The sequence below is a fragment of the Pavona decussata genome, unplaced genomic scaffold (genome assembly GCF_977016875.1).
Source record: "Pavona decussata unplaced genomic scaffold, jaPavDecu1.1 SCAFFOLD_240, whole genome shotgun sequence".
NCBI lineage: Eukaryota > Metazoa > Cnidaria > Anthozoa > Scleractinia > Agariciidae > Pavona > Pavona decussata.
The window spans coordinates 332,883-354,617 of record NW_028145645.1 but is presented as its reverse complement, the minus strand read 5'-3'; the positions used below and the strand labels follow the sequence as shown (position 1 = coordinate 354,617).

The 21,735-nt window shown below is 37.7% G+C and overlaps 1 protein-coding gene across 1 annotated transcript; it reads right to left on the bottom strand.

Annotated features, from left to right (window-relative positions):
- Positions 1-971: 971 nt before the first annotated feature.
- LOC146457566 (pituitary tumor-transforming gene 1 protein-interacting protein-like) lies at positions 972-16,499 on the bottom strand. Its single transcript, XM_085091823.1, has 8 exons — positions 16,339-16,499; positions 14,540-14,607; positions 13,573-13,678; positions 9,535-9,643; positions 8,471-8,536; positions 6,404-6,450; positions 3,244-4,947; positions 972-1,585 (listed from the first exon to the last, which is right to left on the bottom strand). Exons 1-7 carry the CDS (start codon positions 16,442-16,444, stop codon positions 4,871-4,873), a joined length of 579 nt encoding a protein of 192 aa, XP_084947949.1. The 5' UTR covers positions 16,445-16,499; the 3' UTR covers positions 972-1,585; positions 3,244-4,870.
- Positions 16,500-21,735: the final 5,236 nt, after the last annotated feature.

The following is a 21,735-nucleotide window of genomic DNA, read 5'->3' as shown; positions in this document are numbered from 1 at the left end:
GTCGGGTTCTTAATCTATTGGGGTTTTCCCTTGTTAATTAGGAAAAGCCCTGAAAACGAAGTTGGCCCCGGGAGGCAAAAGTGTCACCTTGGTACAGCTTACAAAACTTTTCCAATTAGTAAAAAATCTGCAATTTCAAAGAGAAAAGCCCTGGGAACGAGGTTGTCTGCAAAACCACTGCGACTGTAAACCGATGAGTGTTACCGGATCTGGTTCAGCGAGTTATTTCAAATGCAAAATGTAGACGGCAGACTGACCCTAACGGCGCAGATGGCGAAAAAATAAACAAAATGGCTAGAACAACTGAAATCAGATAATATTAATAACTAATTAGCCCTAATAATTTGTTATTAATATATTTCACTTTTTCTTGCTATTTTGTTTATTTTTCTTCACCTCGTCCGTCTATATTTTGCGCAGAAAAAAAATTGTCCAGGTATTGCATGGAAAACAATTGTTCAGGACAAAAATTCGGAAACTTGGGTACGTTATCACGAGGCTCTTCTAAAGTACATGTATCAGCTAAGCCTTGTATAACTGTTGTAACAAAAATTCAAATCTTAAACTTGTTTTATTGACCTTTGAATGCAGGGGACCACAAGAGATAATCTGGAAGAGTAAACCGTGGTACTTAAAATTTTATCCGAATCAATGTATTTAACAAAAAGGATGCTAGAAGCCGTTAAATTTTGTGATATTCCAACTGAAACTCCAATGGGGTAACAGTGCCCTTAAGCAGCGAAGGAACAAGGGTGTCTCTATTGTTAGCCTTTTCTTGGCGGTAAGCAAGTTTCGTATGAAGAAATGGCGCAATGAAAAATCGCGGAGCCAGAAGAACAAGACGCTTTTCAGTCTGCCCTTGGGGTTTTCGTGCTTCTCATTCGCCACTCTGGCGATCTACTCAGTCAGTTCCATGGTCTGTGTGGAGGAAGAATAGTATACAAAGGACAAAGAAACAAGAGCACTTGAGCTGCCAAAAGCTTACTATTCCACAATTTATTGTAAAATGAATGTAACAATGACAGTATTATGGACACCTCAGTTGTGCAGTCAGTTCAGCTGCATTCCGCCGCGTTTTAACAAGTGATGGCTAGTTAGGAAATTGCTACTCTTTCACAGCCATATCTTCAACAAAATCCTCGATTCTGGTTGGCTCTTTGAGTTTCTGCGTTTGGAACGCGGGGACATGGAATCCAATTTCAATTACATTTTTCCTATATATAGCTATAAATGGACCCGTACACTTCTGAGTGCTTGCATCAGTCACATGTACCTAAATTGTTGCCTGCTTTTCTGTTTCTTAGTATACCGTTTACCGACAAAACTAGATGATATATCCCTAATGTTTCAATAAAACTAGCCTCCCATGCAGTCGCATCAGTCACATGTACCTAAATTACTGACTGCTTTTCTGTTTCTATACCGTTAACCGTTAAAACTAGATGATGTTCCCTCGCAGTCGTTTTCAGGGGGGTCAAATTACCCCCTTCTCCTTTGCGGGAAGAAGGGTAACTAACATTACTGCGTGGGAAACTACAACAAAACAAAAAGCTTTGACAATCGTAAAATTGGATTTACATGCGATCTGAGGCCCGGTTCATACGTCGAACTTTACATGAGCCGAACCTAATCATTTGGTTCGGCGCATGTAAAGATCGACGTATGAATCAGTTAGGATCGACAGATTTGTATTTGGGTCGACCCGCCGTTATATAAATTATATAAATTATATCTATCCCAGAGGTCTGTGCATTCCATCGACTTGGCATGTGCGCAAAGAACTTCATTCTGAACAAGATGGTGGGAAAAGAGGAATGTGCTTGTTCTTCTTGTTTCGAAACAACTGAATATACTTGTCTGAGATGCGAAAGATTAAAAAAAAAAAAAAAAAGAATCTATTCTTGAAGTGCACACGCACTTCAAACCGACAGAAACTTTCCAATACAGGCTCTATCAAAGGCGAAGCGTCAAGACTTCTCAGAACAAAATCTTCAAAAACAACATTTGAAGAAAACATTACTCTATTCAAACAGAGATTACGCAACAGAGGTTACCTCGATAACCTTATAAATAAAACTCTTTCAGAAGTCAACCTCCGCGAAAGAATGTCGGCACTACAAAACCAAAAAACCTGCAAAAACATTTTGAGTTTTGTTATGGAATATCGTCCTTCCGTGCCTAGCCTAAAACAATTCAGATGAGTAAACACAGGAGCCATAATCAGGGATAGAGACCGTAAGCGTGGGGTCCACGCGTCCCCATGAGTTGTGCCAAAAAAAAATTCTATTTTTTGCACCCCCCCCCCCCCCCCCAACGTCATAAACCCGCGTAAATACACGCAAATTTGCGTGGGGCTACTACCTTATATGTGACACGGAAAGCAGCTGAGAAAAAATTCACTAAAGATAAAAAAATCCTTACCTGTCTGAGTACATGTCCGTAGAGTGTAAGCTTTTTTCATTCATTTAACAGTAGCAACGCACGCAACGCCACCGTTTTGGCGCCTTTTTGACTTTACTGTGAGAGTCATGTGATCAATAGGCCGCTTATTCCAACTTTTCCCGTCTTCTTTCAATTGTTACCTTTTCCTTTGTGAGAGTCTAATTCCTTAAATGTGGGCACTGAGTAGATATTCCCTGGCAGAATTTTAAAATTTGGACGCCAGTTTGAACGGGTAGAAAAAAATTTCAATTTCTCCACGAGCGATCTTGGCCGTTTAGACGCGTGCACGCACGCGGCGCAATTTTTTTCCTAAAAATAGATTTTTTGGTACAACACATGGGGACAAGCCCACAAGTCAAAATGGCATCTCGTTACGGTCTCCATCCCTGATTATAGCTCCTGATAAATGACACGTGATAGAAAATCAGCCTCTGCTGAGGGAGATCTACAAAGACCCTTCCTTACTTTCGTACAGAAAAGAGAGATCTTAACAAGACATACTCGTAAGCTTTGAAGGTCATATTCTTCCTATCTCGACCAGTAGGAGCCATGTTTGGCCTATCTTTATTATTTTACCAAACAAGCTCTTCCGTGCCAGAATTCATCTTTCCCGCCGTTTTAAATCTTGTTGAGTAAAAACAACAGCCGCTGACCGCGAAAATCTACTTTCTCACCTTAGCTTTAATTAAGTTCGACTCCAGTTAGGTTCGACGTCTGAATCAACTGCCGAACTTAATTATTTGGGTCGACCTTAATTGGTATTAGGTTCGGCTCATGTAAAGTTCGACGTATGAACCGGACCTGAAATGCAGTATAACAATGTTATGTACTACACTAACTCATGCAACCACTACGAATTGCACTTCAATCAACCAGTATCGTGACCAATGGCTAATAATTTACAAATGAAATCGTAGTTCTTAAAATAAATCCCAATCACAAAGTTACAAAATGAGTTTTCCCTAAGAAGACTATTCTTTTACAATTCCCATAATTACCAAAAAATTGATTTATCACCTTATTAATACTAATAACTAGTTACAGCAATTTTTATATGTTCCTTAAAAAATACAATGAAATTTAACATTACTCAAATACCCAGATCCCACGGGGCGTTGACGAACCCTATGAGTTTCTGTATTACAATCAATAATAGAAAAAATGTAAAAACTTCCCAGAGTTATAGGAAACAACGAAATGATTTAGCTCGTGACTTTAGCTCAGTGGCAAGAACATAACGCTTATCCGTGGAAAGTCACCGACTAAACTTCTATCACCGAGGTCTTGTTGGGAGAGACCCGGGAGAGACAATACCAACAATTTTTCCTATGACGTTCAAACCGCGACACGAAATTCGTGAACGGCAACGACCATTATCAACACATTGTAACACTACCCAAATATGGTCATGGTGCACTGAATATTCGTCGTCCGTAGTCAACAGATATCCTGCGAAAAAATGGCAAAATAAAGATCGTCTCCACCTTTTCTACAATAAAGCTGTGCTTTGTTATCAATCTGTTGAATAATAAAACAATTATCCTGCTCAACCTTGTGGAACTTCCATTTATTTCAGCCAACTTGGCCCGCTAAGTTTCAGGCGAGTATTCCACGCGACTTTGCAGGATAATTGTTAACTACAAGGTTGCTCAAAAACATCTGACAGCGACGAGAAACAGTTGGAAAAGGAAAGCGAATCTTAACATCAAAGTGAACGTGACCAAGATATTTTTTTCTGAGCACTTTAAGCAATCCACCTCTGTTAAAGTGGTCCTTCCTACAATGCTTGCAATTTGTAATGTTACGTATTATATAACTGGAGGAATCACATTCCGACAGGTTCGTTTTAACTGTCTGAAACTGCGACGTAACAAAGTATAAACTTCAGATGGTGAAAAAGCATAGACAACCTAACAAGGGCCTAATCACTGAGCCGGCGTTTTTCTTTTGTAGTCTGATGCCAATGACAACCAGCTAATCTACACTTAACGTATTAGAAGCAAAAAAACCCACCAGGTCACATCGAGGAAAAGCAACTACAAAACCTTAGTCTACGAATTCCTACAGCACTCGGGGGCCTGGCTGTTCGAAAACTTATTAACCTAATCCACAATTTAAAAGTTAACAGAGGTTTTCATTTCGGTCCTTAAAAAATGTTTTTGAAGGTTACTTTTAAGCTAATGGTAAAGAAAAGTTTAAGTCAAAACCGACGGGCAAAATTATTTGAAGAAGCTTTATTAATTAGTAATTAAACGCGACTTAAAGTTCACGTTAACCTACACTGTATGATTAGCTTAATCGGGCTTTGAACAACCAGGCGCAGGTGACACGGATTGGTTTAAATCAAGTTTGAATGAGAAATTAAGCAGGCTTTATGAAAAATAATAGTCATACTATTTACAGACAAAAGAAAACAATGGCCAAGTCTCTAAGCCACTGCTGCGTTTTCAAATCGGTGATAACGTCCGTCTTCACCTTCCTCTGAATCACCCTTTCTGTAAAGACCTACAAAGTAACACAACTCTCGGTTAATAGGTGGTTTGCATTGCCGCCATGTTGGTGTATAAAACAAAAGAAAACTCGTTCTCATAGTTTACATAAAAATGGAAGTTAACTCCTGGAGGAGAAAAATCCTATTGGTCCTGTACATCAACATGGCCGCCATGACGTCATATGCAAACCATCAAAAGGTTTAAGGAATGCAAAGGTGATTTTGACTATGCAGATAATTGTAAACCAAATCTTAGCAAGGGTTATTGCAATCATTGCAATCAAATAGCCGCCATCTTGGATTTTAAAAGCAGAGTAAGAATGGGGAGAGTACAAAGTGCAACCAAGGGGGTGGGTATTAGGCAGCTCCCTAAGATTTTGCATCCAACATAGCAGCTATGATTAACTATGGAACTCGCACGACCCCCAACAACACCTGCATTACAGGCCAGATGGAAGCTACATTTGTAACGTATTTGTAAATTATCTCTCAACTGTATTGTATTGGACTATCCCTTGGTAAGACCTGCTTTTCTAACACAGCCATGAAACACAGAAAATACTAAATCTTATTCTTAATTACAGCACTCTGCCTGTGATGAGTATAAAGAATAATTATAATGAGCACTTAGAAAAAGACACAGTGCTATCCTTACATAAAACACTGATAAACTTTGCCTGCTTAAACCCTAACAAACCCATTTAAGTAACCCTGATTTGAAAAGTTTTAAGCAGTTTCATTGTTGTTTTCAAATTTTAGGTCCGGATATATCAAAAATAGTTCAACAGCTAGCCAGTAAGATAATCCAGTATCAATTTATTTTGCAACTTCTTCAACTCACTTCACCCTATGGTCGTGTAAAACACGAATAAATGTCACAACAGCGATCATGTTTGACTGCGGACATGAAGCAGCCTGGAAGTAATAAGTAATCTTGGCTTTTCCTGGCTCAAAATGGTCAACTTTTTTTTTTTAATTTTGACGACCAGGCATGGGCAAGCATGTTCATCAAACATGATTGATGACCAGACATGGCCAAGTATGTTCATCAAACATGATTAGTTACTCAGAGAAGGGCTTCACAAAACAGCAACCCGATCCTTCAGTTCAGGGGAGCAGCATGGGGAAATAACAACACCAACTACAGTACCACTCTGATAAAACTGACACATCGTCAAGGAGGCTTGTAAATGAATTGATTTTCTTTTCTTTTTTTTTCTTTTTTTTTTTTTCCTAATTTAATTTATCACAGTCACTTGATATGCCACAATAGAAAAGATTCATTAAGCCAGTAAAGTTTGCCTCAAAGTAAGAATGCTAAACAGTCAAGGTAGCTGTAATAAAATTTTATCTGTTTAACTACATTATCCTAAGTGCTAATTATATCCAACAAGTCAATTTCTAAAAAAAACTACATCACAGCAAAGAATGCACTTAGCATTATACAGGAAACATAAACACATTTATTACCATATTTCTTTCTGATCTCATCATGTTTCTTTTGCCTCTCCTCACGCCTGCAAACAGGACAGAAACAAAAAAAACTATTAAAATAATACAGTGTCTCTATATTTGCTAATTAGATTAATCTTATGCTTTCTATTTCTGACCTCAAGAAGTCCAAATATTAAACAACTTGGTGTTCATCATGGTCCAGGGGGGGAGGGGGGGGGGTACTCCCTTATATGGGCTATATACTGTAGGTATGTGCGGCCCCAAAGGGTATGGTTTTTCAGCCGCTTTGGTCATAAATAGGGTATCAATTTTAGCCATTTTGCCTCCATTTTGGTAATAAACAGGGCATCAATTTTTTTTCTAGTCTTGAACACATTTTTTTTTTAGAAGAAGAAGCTACTTCTTCATCATGATGTTTACAGCAACTGTGTACGTGCCGCAACAGCTTGTCACGCGCTGGGCTTCAGGGGGTTTTGAACTGAAGTTGACCAGACACTATCAGGTCATAAATAGGGTATCAAAGTTTTGGTCAGGTCATAAATAGGGTAGGGAAAATCGCCGATTTTGGTCATAAATAGGGTAAAGGTTTTGGCACACCCCTACCCAATTTTTTTGGGAGTACCCCCTCCCCCACCCCCGGATCATGGTAAGCTGTGCAATACTACTTAATTTCAATTCTTTACATGCATGTACATGTTTTGCCAAGATAATTTTACCTAACATTATGTAAAGTAAAAAGAAGGACTGTAAAATCTGTAATGCACACAGCAAGCACCAATCCCATTAAACATTTTTTTCTCACTACAGGGTGTATTTGTGTTAATGTCATGGGCCAGTCAAGGGCTCACAGCAGGTTAGGACCAGACGCTACTCAAGATGACAACGATGAAAGATGTTGGTATACAAGAATCTTGAAAGACTGATCACCATGGTTACAGATTTCTCCCACTGCATTACCTGGGAGCCTATTCCTAATGAGGCCCTGGGAAAGCATATTATACTACAAGTTTAGACTTATTGTGGTTCAAGTTTGTTTTATGGTGTTTGACTTTTATGCCCGTTTTCCTTTTACATCCCTTTGCTCTACATGTAGCTCACAGAAATGATTCAGTGACAAAGAAAAATAATTAAAACATATACTGGTTTGAGCATTTTTCAAACCAAAAACAACCTAAAACCACAGCAAACACATTTTATAGCCACTTACAATGTTACATACATAGCAGAGAATAACGACTATATTGCCACATGCTAGATAAACAGCTGAAAGACCGTTCAACTATCCCAAAGGAAATTTTTCCACTTATTGGCCAAGAAATTAATTACAAAAAATATGAACTACTACTGACCCATAATGGTTGATAAATGTTTTCCCCTTCAACTTTACACGGCTATCAGCAAAATTTAAACTATTTGACCGCTTTCAATCAGTTCTGTTTCATATTAAACTTCTTCTTGTTTGCAAGGTGTTAAGGACGGTGCCTACTACTGTTACTGCCCATACGTTCTGCGCATCTCGAGATACTCGGGTTTCCTATGGGTAGTGCTCACTAATGCAGGGATATTTTTGCGCAGTTTAAAACTATGCGGAGAAAGCAGAACTTAGCAAGTGCTCTTGGTATCCCAAAAGAAAATTGGGGGTAACCATGCATTTTTCAGAGATATTTAAGCTTCATTTTAGGAAAAACTACCATACATTGCTTTATATTTTGGCGCTTTTTAGAAATATTGTTGCCTAATTATCTCCGAAAAATGCATGGTTACCCCCAATTTTCTTTTTGGATTCCAATAGCCCCTGCTAAGATCTGCTTTTCCCGCATAGTCATAAACAGCACAAAAATACCTCTGTATTAGTACCTAGGCACCATCTTTAAATTTCAGAACCATCAATAAATATTTATTGATCTTGGATTGACTTCTTGATATTCCCAACATCAGTCTGAAGATAAGTAAACCCATCTTCACTACCCAAAGTAGAGTTCAACCATAAATTAAATCAGTTGTGCTTTACTAACATGTCCAAAGATGGCATGGCACAGCATTGAAAATAAAATGACTGTAAGCATGGATACTTTTGCATACCTTTCTTTGTGTTTGATTTCAATTTCTTCTCGCTGGCGACGCCACTTAGCTTCCTCTTTGCTGGGTCTGAGGAATAAGAAGAAAATGTTTTCTAAATAGCTTTGAACATTACCCAAGGCTAAATGGAGAGAACATGCAAGTGTGCAAATGAACCAGCACTTTAGTTTTAATTGCTGCTGAATGGTCAGGGGACAGCCATGTTACTTCCAAGCACAGGGGAACATAAAATGGAAACTCCCAAAATGAATAAAAAAAAAAAATAATAAAGTGTATGATAAAGTGATGTTATACACAAAGCAAAACTGTGCACTACAGCTTCTATGAGATTGACATCCCTTGAAACAAAATCCCCACAGTATTAAAATAATCAATGCTGCAAAGTACATGATTGTATAATAGAATAGAGAATTAATCAACTATTTTTATCACTGTTATGATCAAGAGCTAAGAGACAGTGCTACATAACATGCCAGTGAAAAGATAGTCTTACAACAACATTCTCTCCAGTAAAACCCCATTAAGGTTGACTGATGAAGTACTGTATATTACTTCTTAAAAGCTATTGCTGAAGAAAAATTCCAAGGACCCCAAAGCAAAATATACATCATAGGAAGCCAGGCTGTGTACTGTATGTACACCCATCCAAACAAGGTACTACTGTACACTCAATACAGTATATTGCCATAGTTAATTGACGGACTGGTTATGAAACTTTGCCATGAAAACAGTGGTTCTGCAATTTATGTTGGAAGGGCCATGACAGTGCACAATCCTTTGTTTGAATGTTCACACTACAGTTGAATATCTTTACACAAACGCTCCTAATGGTCAGTTGTTCCAACACATTTCAAAATCTATTGTCATCTGTGTACTGTCAAGGCCAAAAATGCTAACAAAAACATATAAGAAAGAAATTTGTCAGGCTTCATAACCATTGCTTTTTATTAACTGTGATATTGCCAGTTACCTGGGGACAATTATGAAAAACTTCTCCTGGAAATAGCATGGCAAAAGCTTAAATACAAACTGATATCTAACATGATTGCACAGAGTTTTCCGCATACCCTCTCGCCTTCTTTCGTCGACAGCAACAGCAGTAAATGGTACACCCCAAGGCCACCAGTACCACAAAGCCAGTCACAGGCAGAGCAATAAGGAGAATTTTACCAGAGACTGCAAATCAGAATAGCAACAGTACAATCAGTGGTGATTCAAACTGCTTTGGCACAACAACATTCTGTAGTATGGAGCAACTGGGAGTATTAGTACTAGCACCCAGTTTCTTTAACAACCTGTCTGTTATACCCCCCTACATGAATTTATACACCTGGACCCAGTTGTTTGAAAGCTGATTAAACTAATCCCGGATTAAAAAGTTAACTGAGGTTTTCATATAAATTTTAAAAGCTAATTTAAAGCTAATGGTAAAGTGAAGTCTAAGACAACACTCTGGGGCAAAAACCATTTGGAAAAATCTTTATCGATAAGCAATTAAACATGAATCAAAGTTTGCATTAACCCAGGATTCGGCCTTTGGACAACTGGACCCTGGAAATTTACAACAATCAATCAATCATTTTACTTCAATAATTTAAAATTTAACAAATTAGAAAAATGTACAACCCGCATAAAGCAAAGCTAATCGAGGCGGGCTGTATAACTTAAACTAAATTAAGCAAAACAGGTTATTAGTAAAACCAAGTAAATATATAGAATAAATAGGTATGCATGCACATGTATCAAGTTTCATTCGACAACAACACGATGTACGGAGGTTCTTGTAAGGAAAACTGGATGCTTTTTTATTCAATCAACACGGGAGCCACAGTGTCTTTCCAAGTATGGCCAACTTGTGCCATTTTCACCCCTTCAAAGAAACCTCGAAACGCTCTCTTTCGAGTCACAATGTGCATGTAATTTTTAAAATAACTGAAGGCATAACTCGAAACACTCACCTATCATTCACGAGTTCGCGCACAGAGCGCTTTGATTTCGAACAAGTAGTATTCGACTAATTCGCTTAGATTAATATATTCTATAACGTACGGTGAATATTCAATATCGGCTGGGAGTTGTTTTTAAAGCCGCCAGTATTTACGAAGCGCATAAGATTCGAAAAATGATAGCTGTCGCTTGCTGATTTCATAAAATGCTAATTTTGTGTTTGTCGTTAACCCGTTGAAGTCTTTTGTTTTGTTTGACAATACTACACAAAGAGAACTTACGGCGATGAATAACAATGGCAAAAACGCGCACATTTAAACGCGTCTAAAACTACGCGCATACGCGTTTTTGCTGCGTATAAAATGCGTCTGCGTAGTTCGCTTAATTCTGGCCTGCACTGTAGTATTAACATGAAAAGGACGAAATAGTAATAATAGCTAGAGTTTGGTTAATAATAATTAGTAATTTTTAACATTAACGTAGAGACATCAACATAATCATCCTCATTATCAAGGACAGCAAGTAAATTTTTGGTGAATTTTATTTTTGAAAGGTTAAAAACACAATGCAGAGATGGAAGTGTTTCTTGAATAAGGAAACAACACAACATGATCCAGAGGAAAGCTCCAAGCCAGAGACCTTCCAATTTTATCATTGAAAATCAAATCAAAAGTCCAACTAGTTCTTAACAATAAAATTAATTTATTGTACAACTGAACGTCCACCTACATTGTTAAGTATCGCCATTTGCAATTAATATTATGCTGATACAGACTGTTACAAGCAAATCAATTTGAATGGCTTGGTCCAAGACATGAATATCATTCTATTGTTGGGCTTGAAACCTGAGTTGTTCCAAATCTCTGTTTTGGCATACAGACCAGTTAGATATCACTGACACCAGTCTGGTCTGTGTGCCAAACGTTAAGTATTTGGCCATAGGCTTAAAATTTGAAAATTAGCCCATACATGTACTTTTTCCTAAAAGCTGAAGCTTCTCAAGTGAGGTGGTATAATAAATACAGTATTTGTTGTCTGTTTCAATAAAATAATAAACAAAAGAAATGAGCCAAGCATTGACTCAGGATTCTTTTGTGTGAATTGCTCAAGTTGACGGAAAAGTTTTAATAAAGGTACAGTATAATTCCTTGAATTTAAACCTTAACATCAAAACTCTTTCTTACATATGATACATGATAGCCACTCTGTGTGCCAAATACACCAAAATACATGTACAGCAGATTTGGAGCAACTTGGATTACAAAGCCAACCATGGATATATGGTCAACTCTCGCCTAGTGGGTACCTTGCTATTATGTACACCTGATAATATGGACAGCAGCTAAATTCCCAGCAAAAATAAATTACAGACGTTTGACTGATGTAAATATGCGTTATTGACCAAGCTTGTTCGGTCAAGATGGCTGGATATTGGCCAAGTTCTTTTTTTGCGTTTTTATGGACCGAGACGAAGTCGAGGTCCATAAAAACGCAAATGTAAATATGCGTTATTGACCAAATATGTGCATATGTAAATATGCGTTATTGACCAAGCTTGTTCGGTCAAGATGGCTGGATATTGGCCAAGTTCTTTTTTTGCGTTTTTATGGACCGAGACGAAGTCGAGGTCCATAAAAACGCAAAAAAAGAACGAGGCCAATATCCAGCCATCTTGACCAAACAAGCTTGGTCAATAAAGGATTTATTATATGGCTTTACCATCAAGTTAAAACTACAACAACAAAACAAAACACGCCATGAAACTGCTCTACTCGGAAAGAAATTCTTCATAGCTGGCCGGTGCAAGATTTATTTTCAGTGCCTTTTTGGATTAGCATGTAATCGTGGAAAACAAGGAATCCTAAATTTTCTTAGGGCTCTAACTTTATAATGGTTTAAAGGGAGTATACAATTATTGAGAACGAAAAATTTAGATTCTCGCAAGAGCGGGAAGATTTAAATAGAATCCGGCAAACTCGCCATTTTCAGCCTATCGCGCGGTGGCATAAATAATAAAAATTTTTACACAGTTTTCGGCCTCCAATCATTAATTCTTGAATGAAACAATAGATTTTGAGATTATATGCAAACATAAGCCAAAAAAAGAGCAGGTAAAATCAGAAAACTGGGCGAAACTTAGACAAGATTTTGTTGTTTACAACAAGCAAGACGCGGCTAAATTAAAAACGTGAGCTTCTTCGGCGAACTTAAAAAAAATACTTTTCTGAACTGCTTTAAACACTAACCGCAACTTCCACTACGCTATGATTTAAATACAGTCATTGCAACCCTAGAGAACTTATAATTTGGCACTCGACTTGAGACAATAAGTTTTTCAAAATCAATTCTATCTAAAATACTACACGCAGAGCAACCCACTGATTCAACTCATTCATTGTAGCTGAAACAAAGTTTTCACTACACCAGGACGATTCCATTCTCTTTCCTTTCCTTTAGGTAAATGTTGAGAGTTTACCGACATTTTTAGTGAACGTTTTCCCCCAAAACAACGGGAAAATTGAAGAAAACCCGCATCGTTGTTGGGATTAAACTTTCGATGCCAAGTGGACGGGCAACGGGTAATCCCGAGCGGGCAAGATAGCTCCATCTTGCCCGCTCGGGTAGCCAATCACAGCGCAGGATTTGACTCATCTTGCCCGCTCGCGGAGCCAGCCATATAATAAATTCCCATTATTACATACTCTTGCTATCAAGGACACTACAGTGTAACTCACTGTCCAGAGAGTGTCCGCAATAAAGGGAGTTACCTCTGCAGAGAAGTTTTCAATTGAGTGTCAAAAACCAAAACCAAAGCAATTGCTCTGGCTAATCTCACACGATGAATCATCTTTCTTTATTTCCTTGCCATTTTCCTCTACTTAGTTAACAATTCTGAAAAAATACATTCGGTGACAAACAATTAAAAAAAAGGAAAAAAAAAAACAAAAAAATCAGAATACAAAGCATTATTGCATGGAACCAGGATCAAGCGTGGGAAAACATGTACCATCAAGTTTGACTAGTTTTTGTGAAATGAGTTTTGCCAACCATCACAGAGGGTAGTAAAGTAAAACCAAATCAAACGTAAATAGACACTCAGTTGAGAACTGCTCTATACCGCTCCTACAGCAAACCCTTCTAGCTATCAGATGTCTCACCTATACACTGCTTATATTTCCACTCCTGTCCTTCACAAGCTTTCTTTACAGTGCCTGACACCAGCTTGAATGGTATACACTCCTTACTTTTCTCGCAAAAGGCACACTGACCCAAAGAAAAAAAGGATTTATGAATTTAAAACATAATACTGTTGGGCCTCCAAAACAGAATTGACCTCTTGTCATCTCTAATTCTGTTACCTCTTGACTTGTTTATTCTGTTGTCACATGGAAGGTTCTTGGGTGGACCTGACCCCCCTCCCTCCCTCTTCCCACCCCATCTCAAGTGAAATTCCAATTTACAGTATTATTGGAATTTTTCTTTGAGAACTTTGCCTTGAATCACTGACTCAAACTCAGGGGTTTTGTTAGAAGCTGGGTTAACTGGCACCTGTTTACTTGGGCAACATGTCACCTGGCTTTGGAGAGATTAAAGCCAGTCTGAAAAAGACAAATAATGATTGGTGCCTATCTGTTCACCATTAAGAACCCTCCTACATATACATGTACATGACTTTGTACCATACAAATTAATGTTCAAAAAACCTGCCTGAAACTATCTTTCACCTGGAGTCTCTCATAAATAAAGTGTAAAGAAACCATAAGAATTGTGAGAAAGTGGGAAGAGAACAGCTTGTTTTGGGTGGGAGTTGGGTTGATTAAGAAAATTTTGGAAGTAGGGGGGGAGGTGTGGGTTGACAATGCAAAGGTAGAGGGGGGGGGATCTTGATGGAGAATTTTCAATTTCCACATAGAACTGAAAATTCCCTGCAATGAAGGTACGCTGTACAACTAAAAATCCATGGAAAATTTTGATTCTTTTTTTCAAAATGTGAAGTTTAATTCTTCAAGCAAACTTCACGTAAAGCATTGTTTTGCAAGATAGATTGAAGTATTCAAAATTCTTGGGTCACCTGTGTTGACCAATATGTTGTCACTCTACAAAACACAATGAAAACTAACTTACCCCATCCAATTTAACACACTCATCACATGTAGAAACAGATGTATTATCTTTCTTTTTGCATTTGTCATCTAACAAAAAATGAGCAGAAAATACATGTGCATGTAAAATTACAATCATTCACACTGTTAAACACATGCAATTCTATTACAGATATGTCACATAAATCTTGATGTAACTTAATAAATTATACTCCATCACTCCCTTGGTGGTGTTTAAAAACTGAATGGTAATATTTTATATGCCTTATCCAAATCATTGCACCAATATACAGAAGCCTGTGGGTTTGCTGTATGTCATTTATAGGAATACCGTAAATTTTACCTTTACACATATTACAGTCCATTCAAGTCACACGTAACCAGTATTTCCGAGGAAGAAATGAACATTCAAATTTCTCTTTGTAATGTCCCACATGTGAAATATGGAATGTGGAACATTTCTATGGAAATCTTTCTGAAAAAGACAAAAAAAATCAAAATACTTGGGAAACAATTGTTATTCTTGAAATAATTAATGCTGTAATGTAAAGAAAAATTTATAGCTTTAAATTGTCAATAAACTAGGGAAATTTCTCAGGAACTCTGAAATCTTGTTGGCAGTGTTCAAAACTGAAATGTAAATTTGAAAACTCTTTTTTCATTCAAATTTCAAAAATACTGGTCATGCGTGACGTGAATGGACTGTAAGTGCATGTTAAGGTTCTTAGCATGTCTGGAACAGTACATCCTCACTCCTCCCTTTCTGCAACGTTCTGCTTTGTCTTCATCACTGTCTTGCAACCTCGTGCCTAGGCTAAATTTTGCCTCCCATATCTTAATTCCGCTAAGGCAGCGAGTGGTGTTTTGGCGGTAAGGATGCTCTACTGTTGGTGCTGAATGGTTCATAGATATGATGATGCAGAGACCAGCCTCAGTACACAGATCTAGTCTTGAATTTTGTCACTCGTCAAGTGTGCCTCATCAAAAATTTAATATTTCACCAACAGTTAATACTCACAGCTACACTGTACAAGTATTGTACATGTACTTGGTGAAATTCAAAAATCAAAATCCTAGCTTTGTGGCCCATTATGGCTGACGTCCTACTTGGATTAGTTGTTTGTAACTGTTTCCTCCAGATGCAATATCGATAATATTCTCTCTTAATGGAATTCTTTCATCGTTAAGAAAAAAAAAAGTAAACTGCTGAATCACCTCTTAATTTATATTAATATTCACACCAAACAATTAAAGTTGTGATTTCAGGAGTGTAAAACGGAATAGCAAAAGTAGACATCCAACTCAGTGGTAACATTGACAGACAAGTGTTCAACTTCTCCACGACCAAACGCTGTCTACGACGTATTTGTGAAATACAAACATAAATGTACAACCCGATTCCTCGCACTAAAACATTAACTTACACGATCTAAACCATTTTTACTAAGACAGCAGAAGCGCTCGTTAAGTTGTTTCCTACAGAAAGAGGGAAGGAAATGAGAAATGGCGCATTTATGTCATACGATCGTCGTTTATAACATATTGTGGATCGATCGCAAATTATGTACCTGATTTTACACATTCATGTGACATGTTTCTAAGATGTTTGACAGACTACATTTCCAGAAAATTAGAAAGAAACGAAGCGCAATGATTCCTTCTCAACCATATGTGACAATGGCCCTTACTTGATGCAGTAATAATGAAATTTAGACATGTACAAGGTAAGATCCATGGTCACAGCAAATACATGTATTCTATTTCCTTCGGCCTTTCATGTACTTCATGTCAAAGCCTTCGATCATTTTCAATCGAACTCACCTTCAGCTGTAGGGCTTTCTGCCACTGAAACGTCTAGAAGGCAGAACTGAATGAAGCACAGAATTAAAAATAGGCAGACTGTCGAGAAATTCCTTGAACGAAGCATCGCAACTCGAAATCGAAAATGAACATGGACGGTCACTTTCCGCTTTGAACAAAACGCTTTATGGGAAGGAAATGACGTCATTGCTTGTCTGTGAGACCACGATTCTTTGGTCAGCGCTAGATCAAGACAAGTTCAAGTTCAAGTTTCAAGTTTATCAAGTTTTTCAAACAGTTACTTACAATGAACACCGCCTGCAAGTAGCGAGCTAATCTAGGCAGGCGGACAGATATACAAGTATATATGTATATGATAATTATATACTCAATTTCGTACCCAGAGTCCTTAGGCTCTTTGGCCAGCCGTTAGTCGCCAGGAGAGACACTGGGGACATCGAATTTCTGCGGTAAAACAATGGAAACCGTTACGGAACAGCCAATCAAAAAATTTGAATTTTTTCGATGTCCCCAGATATTTGTTCCCAGAGTCTCTCCTGGCGACTAACCGCTTGCCAAAGAGCCTGGGGATTTTGGGTTCGAGATTGATATATACTTTGAACAGCGTCGTTAAACCCCTGCGAGTTATGATGGCGCATCCATTTTCTGCCGGCATGAAAAGCGGGTATCCAATTATCTAGATGGAAACTAGTTGCTCCCCCTAGCCCTGCCCAAATATCGCGTAAGAGCACGGAACTCCATGCGAGAAAAGGAACACCGAAGGCTTCCACCATATCATGTTCGTGTGTGAGTACTTTTGTGTAGTTTTTGACTATGTGACTATGTGGGGAAAGCAGATCTTAGAATCCATGGATTTTTTTTTTAGAGATAATTAAACAATAATTATTCTAAAAAACGGTAAAATACAAAGCTGCATGGCGTTTTTTTTTTTTTTTTCAAATTGAAGCTTTATTATTTCTGAAAAATGCGTGGTTACCCCAAATTTTCTTTTTGGATTCCAAGAGAACTTGCTAAGTTCTGCTTTCTCCGCATAGTTTTAAACCATGCAAAAATATCCTTGTGTTAGTAGGCATCACCCATAGGAAAACCCCAAGTATCTCAAGATTCGCAGAACATATGCGCAGTAACAAAAGTAGGCCCCGCCCTTACACACGGCTTCCTCCCTGCCCATTATCCACATTCACGAATATATGGTCAGATTCGATAACACGTATAATAGCTTTGTCGGCCATGACCAACGGCGAAAAAGTACATACTTTGTCACAGGAAGACCGTTAATGGAAAACATTGTTAAAATTGGCTAGTTCGCAAAAGTTGCATCCGTCATCAGTCGAGATCATGGCTTTGCCGGTTAAATTAAACAATTATTTTTCAGGTGAGTTAAATGCCTTAATATTCATTTTCTGGCGCTTTTCAGCTACTTGTGTGAAGCAAAAGGCTAAAATGTTTGTTAAACTCAAGCATGTTGCCAAATCTGGAAAAAAATAACAACAGTATATGTAGTAAATCTGAATAAATTTACTGAAAGACCACAAAACTTGAGGAGAACGCGATGACTTTAACTCGTCTCTAGAAAAGATATATCACGTGACCTGTCATGTTTATTTCTTTCCCCAACTGAAATTGCTCTTGCACTAAAAATTGAGTCCAATCCTTCTCAGTGCCGATCTCGTGTTCGCTGCCCTGGAGATCTCTGAAAGCATATTGTCCACTGTATTACAGTTAGATCTTTTGTGCCGCCTTTTCGCACAAAGTTAAGGGACGGACCATTAGAAAAGTGATGGGGGGGGTGGGGGATTTTCAGTCTGCAGGAATTTTTTTTTATGCTCAGTGCTTGTGCAGGAATTTTTTTTTCAGTTGATACCCTCTGCACGAATTTTTTTTTTTGTTGTTTTCCAGAAAAAAAAAATTAAATAAAGGATTTTTAAAAAAAAGTTGTACTTTGTGGGCTTGGAATGATTACCTTTAACCCCTGAGACAATATCTAAAAATTACAGCATAATGGTCAAAACTAAACAAAAACAACGAAACCTAGTATCTAGTGCTGGTAGTAAAATCAGCCTCATACTTAAATAAAAGACTGGTCATCATTTTAAAATAATTTAAATCAAATTTCATGTACTGTCTGTTTATTGATTGTTTACTTTTTAACACATTTTAATAAGAATTGATTCAAAATTTTTCAAAACTGTTGGCGCCAAGAAATCTTATGAAATATTTCATAACAAACACTTCAAGTAGTATACAATCTCAACTTACTTAAAATTTAAAAGTCAAATTCATGGTGGGATTGTTAATGTTTTTGCTTAATATTACATGGATACTCTTTTGCTACAGACACAGTCCCCTTTCATTTTATACACGATAGAGTATCATTAGCACAGTGAAATGTTGATTCTTACTTTATATCACAATGATTAAAATGCAAATGATATTTTTTGTATATGATCAGACTTATATGTATGATCTTGCTTCTTTTAAATATATTTTTGTAGAATGTTTCATTTATGTGTTGGTGCTACTATTACTAGAATTTGCCTCTTTAACACTTTCGTTATAACATGATGCTGTACACCGGGAATAAAACTTATTGGGGACAACTACGTTTTTTTTGTCTTTCTACTGTAATTAAACTCCCCATAAGACGGACAACTCTCTAAGTCGGACAACGGACACTTTAAATATTAAACAACCGTCAACGGATAACTTTACGTTGGGGGTTTAGTGAAAAACGCCTCAAACAGGAATGTATGTGCTGAAAATGAAAGCAATTAAATTAAGAATTATGGAAACAAACTTCTTTTTTGTAGATAACTAAATACGTTGAGAATATTAAGGGCCTTGAGGGTTTCAAACCTGACGTACAAAAAAACAATCCATTTTCCAATATTGATTCTGTCTCAGTTCGTAGTTTCAACGACTTCAGACGGACGTAATACAGCCGCGTGTAGTCATTATGCATCGGTTTAGCTTGTTATCTCAGTATTACTGGTGTCACCTTAATACCTCTACTTTTTATAAGCCCGAAACCTCTCTAAGCCAGACAGTTGGAGTCGGTCCCGACGATGTGCGTCTTTTTAATAGAAAGGGTTCACCGTACTATATTCAAAGCAAATTTGTCCTACATCCTGATTTTTGCAGTAAAAGCTTTAAACATAAATTATTTTAAAACTATGTCGATTATTGACCGCCTTAATCCTTCAGTAAACAGCAAGCCATTCACAAGATACAAAGTACTTTCGATCACCAGATCACAAAGCACTTTGTGCGGTTTTAATTTGCCTACAGAGCACTTTGTGGTATTGACAATGAGCCACAGAGCATTTTGTGGTGAATAAAGTGAACACTTGTCCTTCAATCTAGATGCTCCTACAAGCGTTTTTAAAAGAGGACTTCTTGAAAATGACTCAGTTTTTTAAATTTTGTAACCATAAAGCACTCTGTGGCCCAACGAATAAAACTATAAAGCGCTTTATGGATAAGCAGATATGCTGGAAGCGTTTTACTGACAAAATCGTTTTTCTTCAAAACTAATTGACCTATTGCTCGTGATTATTGGGTTTACTACCAGTTACAAACACAAAACAAAATACTGAGTTGTAGTAAGGGAAAATTCCAGCCACGCCACAAAATGTGAGGTTGGTTTGTTGTTCATACAAAACAAACTTCCACAAAAAAATTTAGATTTTCAAAACATTAAAAAGGCCATTTTGGGGCATTCTGGAAGAAATTTTTTTGTCATTAAAACCCTAAAAGGTATTTTCTATAATAATTCCTTAATCTCCTTCTGCAAGAATTTTTTTTTCTTCCGTCTCGGCTTGCAAGAATTTTTTTTTCAGGCATTTTGGCTTGCACGAATTTTTTTTTTGTATTTTCCCCACCCCCCCCCATCACTTTTCTAATGGTCCGTCCCTAACTTGATCCAGTATAATGCCACGAAACTCATCAAAACAAGGCACAAACATCGCACTCAGAAATCAGTGTTTCAAGTGTATGTTTTCGCACAAGCGCACTTAATCAGCCATGCAAGAGGCAGACATTTTTTTTACTTCCTTTATTTCAGTATTAAACATGATGACAACTTCACTTTGAAAAAACGGTATTCACTGAACTCGTTACGAAAAACTGATCAACCTCGTTCCCAGGGTCTCTCTTCTTCCCGCCCCAGCGAGAGAGAGAGAGAGAGACCCTGGTTGGAGCTGGTCACGTGGCACCCAAAATCTGGGTGCTTGACACAATTTGTCGTTAGGGAGGGGTAGTAGAGTATGCAGTTGTCGCTTTCTCAGAAGCACGGAGAAGCCAGCTACGAACTTTACGACAACAAGCGGTTTTACAACCAAGCATTTCTACATCACACACTCACTTGAGACCAGGAAGAGGTTCACGTTTCTTCCACTCAGGTTGAGTGTTGTTAATCCAAAAGAATTATTTTAAAAACAGTCGTAACGTTTCGGGAGAGGGAAAACGACAGACGATGGGGGACGCTTGAGTCAAAACCTAAACAGGCATGGTGATTAGAACAGAGGTATCGCTGGCTTTACGCCGTTTAACAGAGCTCCAAATGGGGTGAAATGGGAAAGAAGAACAATTTTAATATCGCCGAATGGAACACCAAGAATTTTTGGCAATAGAATGTAAGCAGGCGAAGTGTCCAGAAATACCAACGGACTGAAACAAGCCGCGTGTGAATACAATTCAAAGGTACTTTTCATCTTAGTTTATTCTCTACGTTCTTGGCTTTCAGACGTAGACGAAAAATATTGAGCTCAGAGCGCTGATTGTGATCGAAAACAATTTATTTTAATACAGTGTATTCAATCACAGGAAATCGGTGACCAAATAAACATTCAATATTGTGCTTCGCGAATTACATGTAAATAAACAGATTACTATAACAAGAAGAATGTATTGGTATTTTCTTGTGAGTGATGAATTATAATGCTGTTGATGAAAGAATTTTTTATGAACTACATTTCATTTTATAGAGCAAAAGATGTACTTATTACTGCAGTTCAAGCTTGAATAAATGCTATTTCTGGTAGAATTCATGGAATCATTTCCAACTAGTGTAGATAAATTACTCCGGTTCAAGTTGTAGAATTTATGATAAACCTCTGCTTCATTGACCGTTTGAAATTCCCTAGATTGTACTTAATATACGATTTTTGCAGACGGCATGAAACTGCGCCAAATCTCTCGCATTTCGCTTGCTTAAATCGCACCCGCTTGAAAATCTCTGATCGGCTCTTGCGAATAAAATAATTGAGCGAGTGTACCCCGACTGGGGAGAGGTTTGTCATGTGTTGTCACGTGATCAGCTCCAACCAGGGTCTCTCTCTCTCTCTCTCTCTCTCTCTCTCGCTGGGGCGGGAAGAAGAGAGACCCTGGGAACGAGGT

Excerpts from the sequence above, each read along its gene's own strand:
- LOC146457566 (XM_085091823.1), bottom strand. The coding sequence starts at position 16,444 with ATGCTTCGTTCAAGGAATTTCTCGACAGTCTGCCTATTTTTAATTCTG. Across the intron at positions 8,537-9,534 it reads CGACGAAAGAAGGCGAGAGG|ACCCAGCAAAGAGGAAGCTA; the intron begins GTATGCGGAAAA and ends CTTATTCCTCAG. Across the intron at positions 6,451-8,470 it reads GAAATCAAACACAAAGAAAG|GCGTGAGGAGAGGCAAAAGA; the intron begins GTATGCAAAAGT and ends TCCTGTTTGCAG.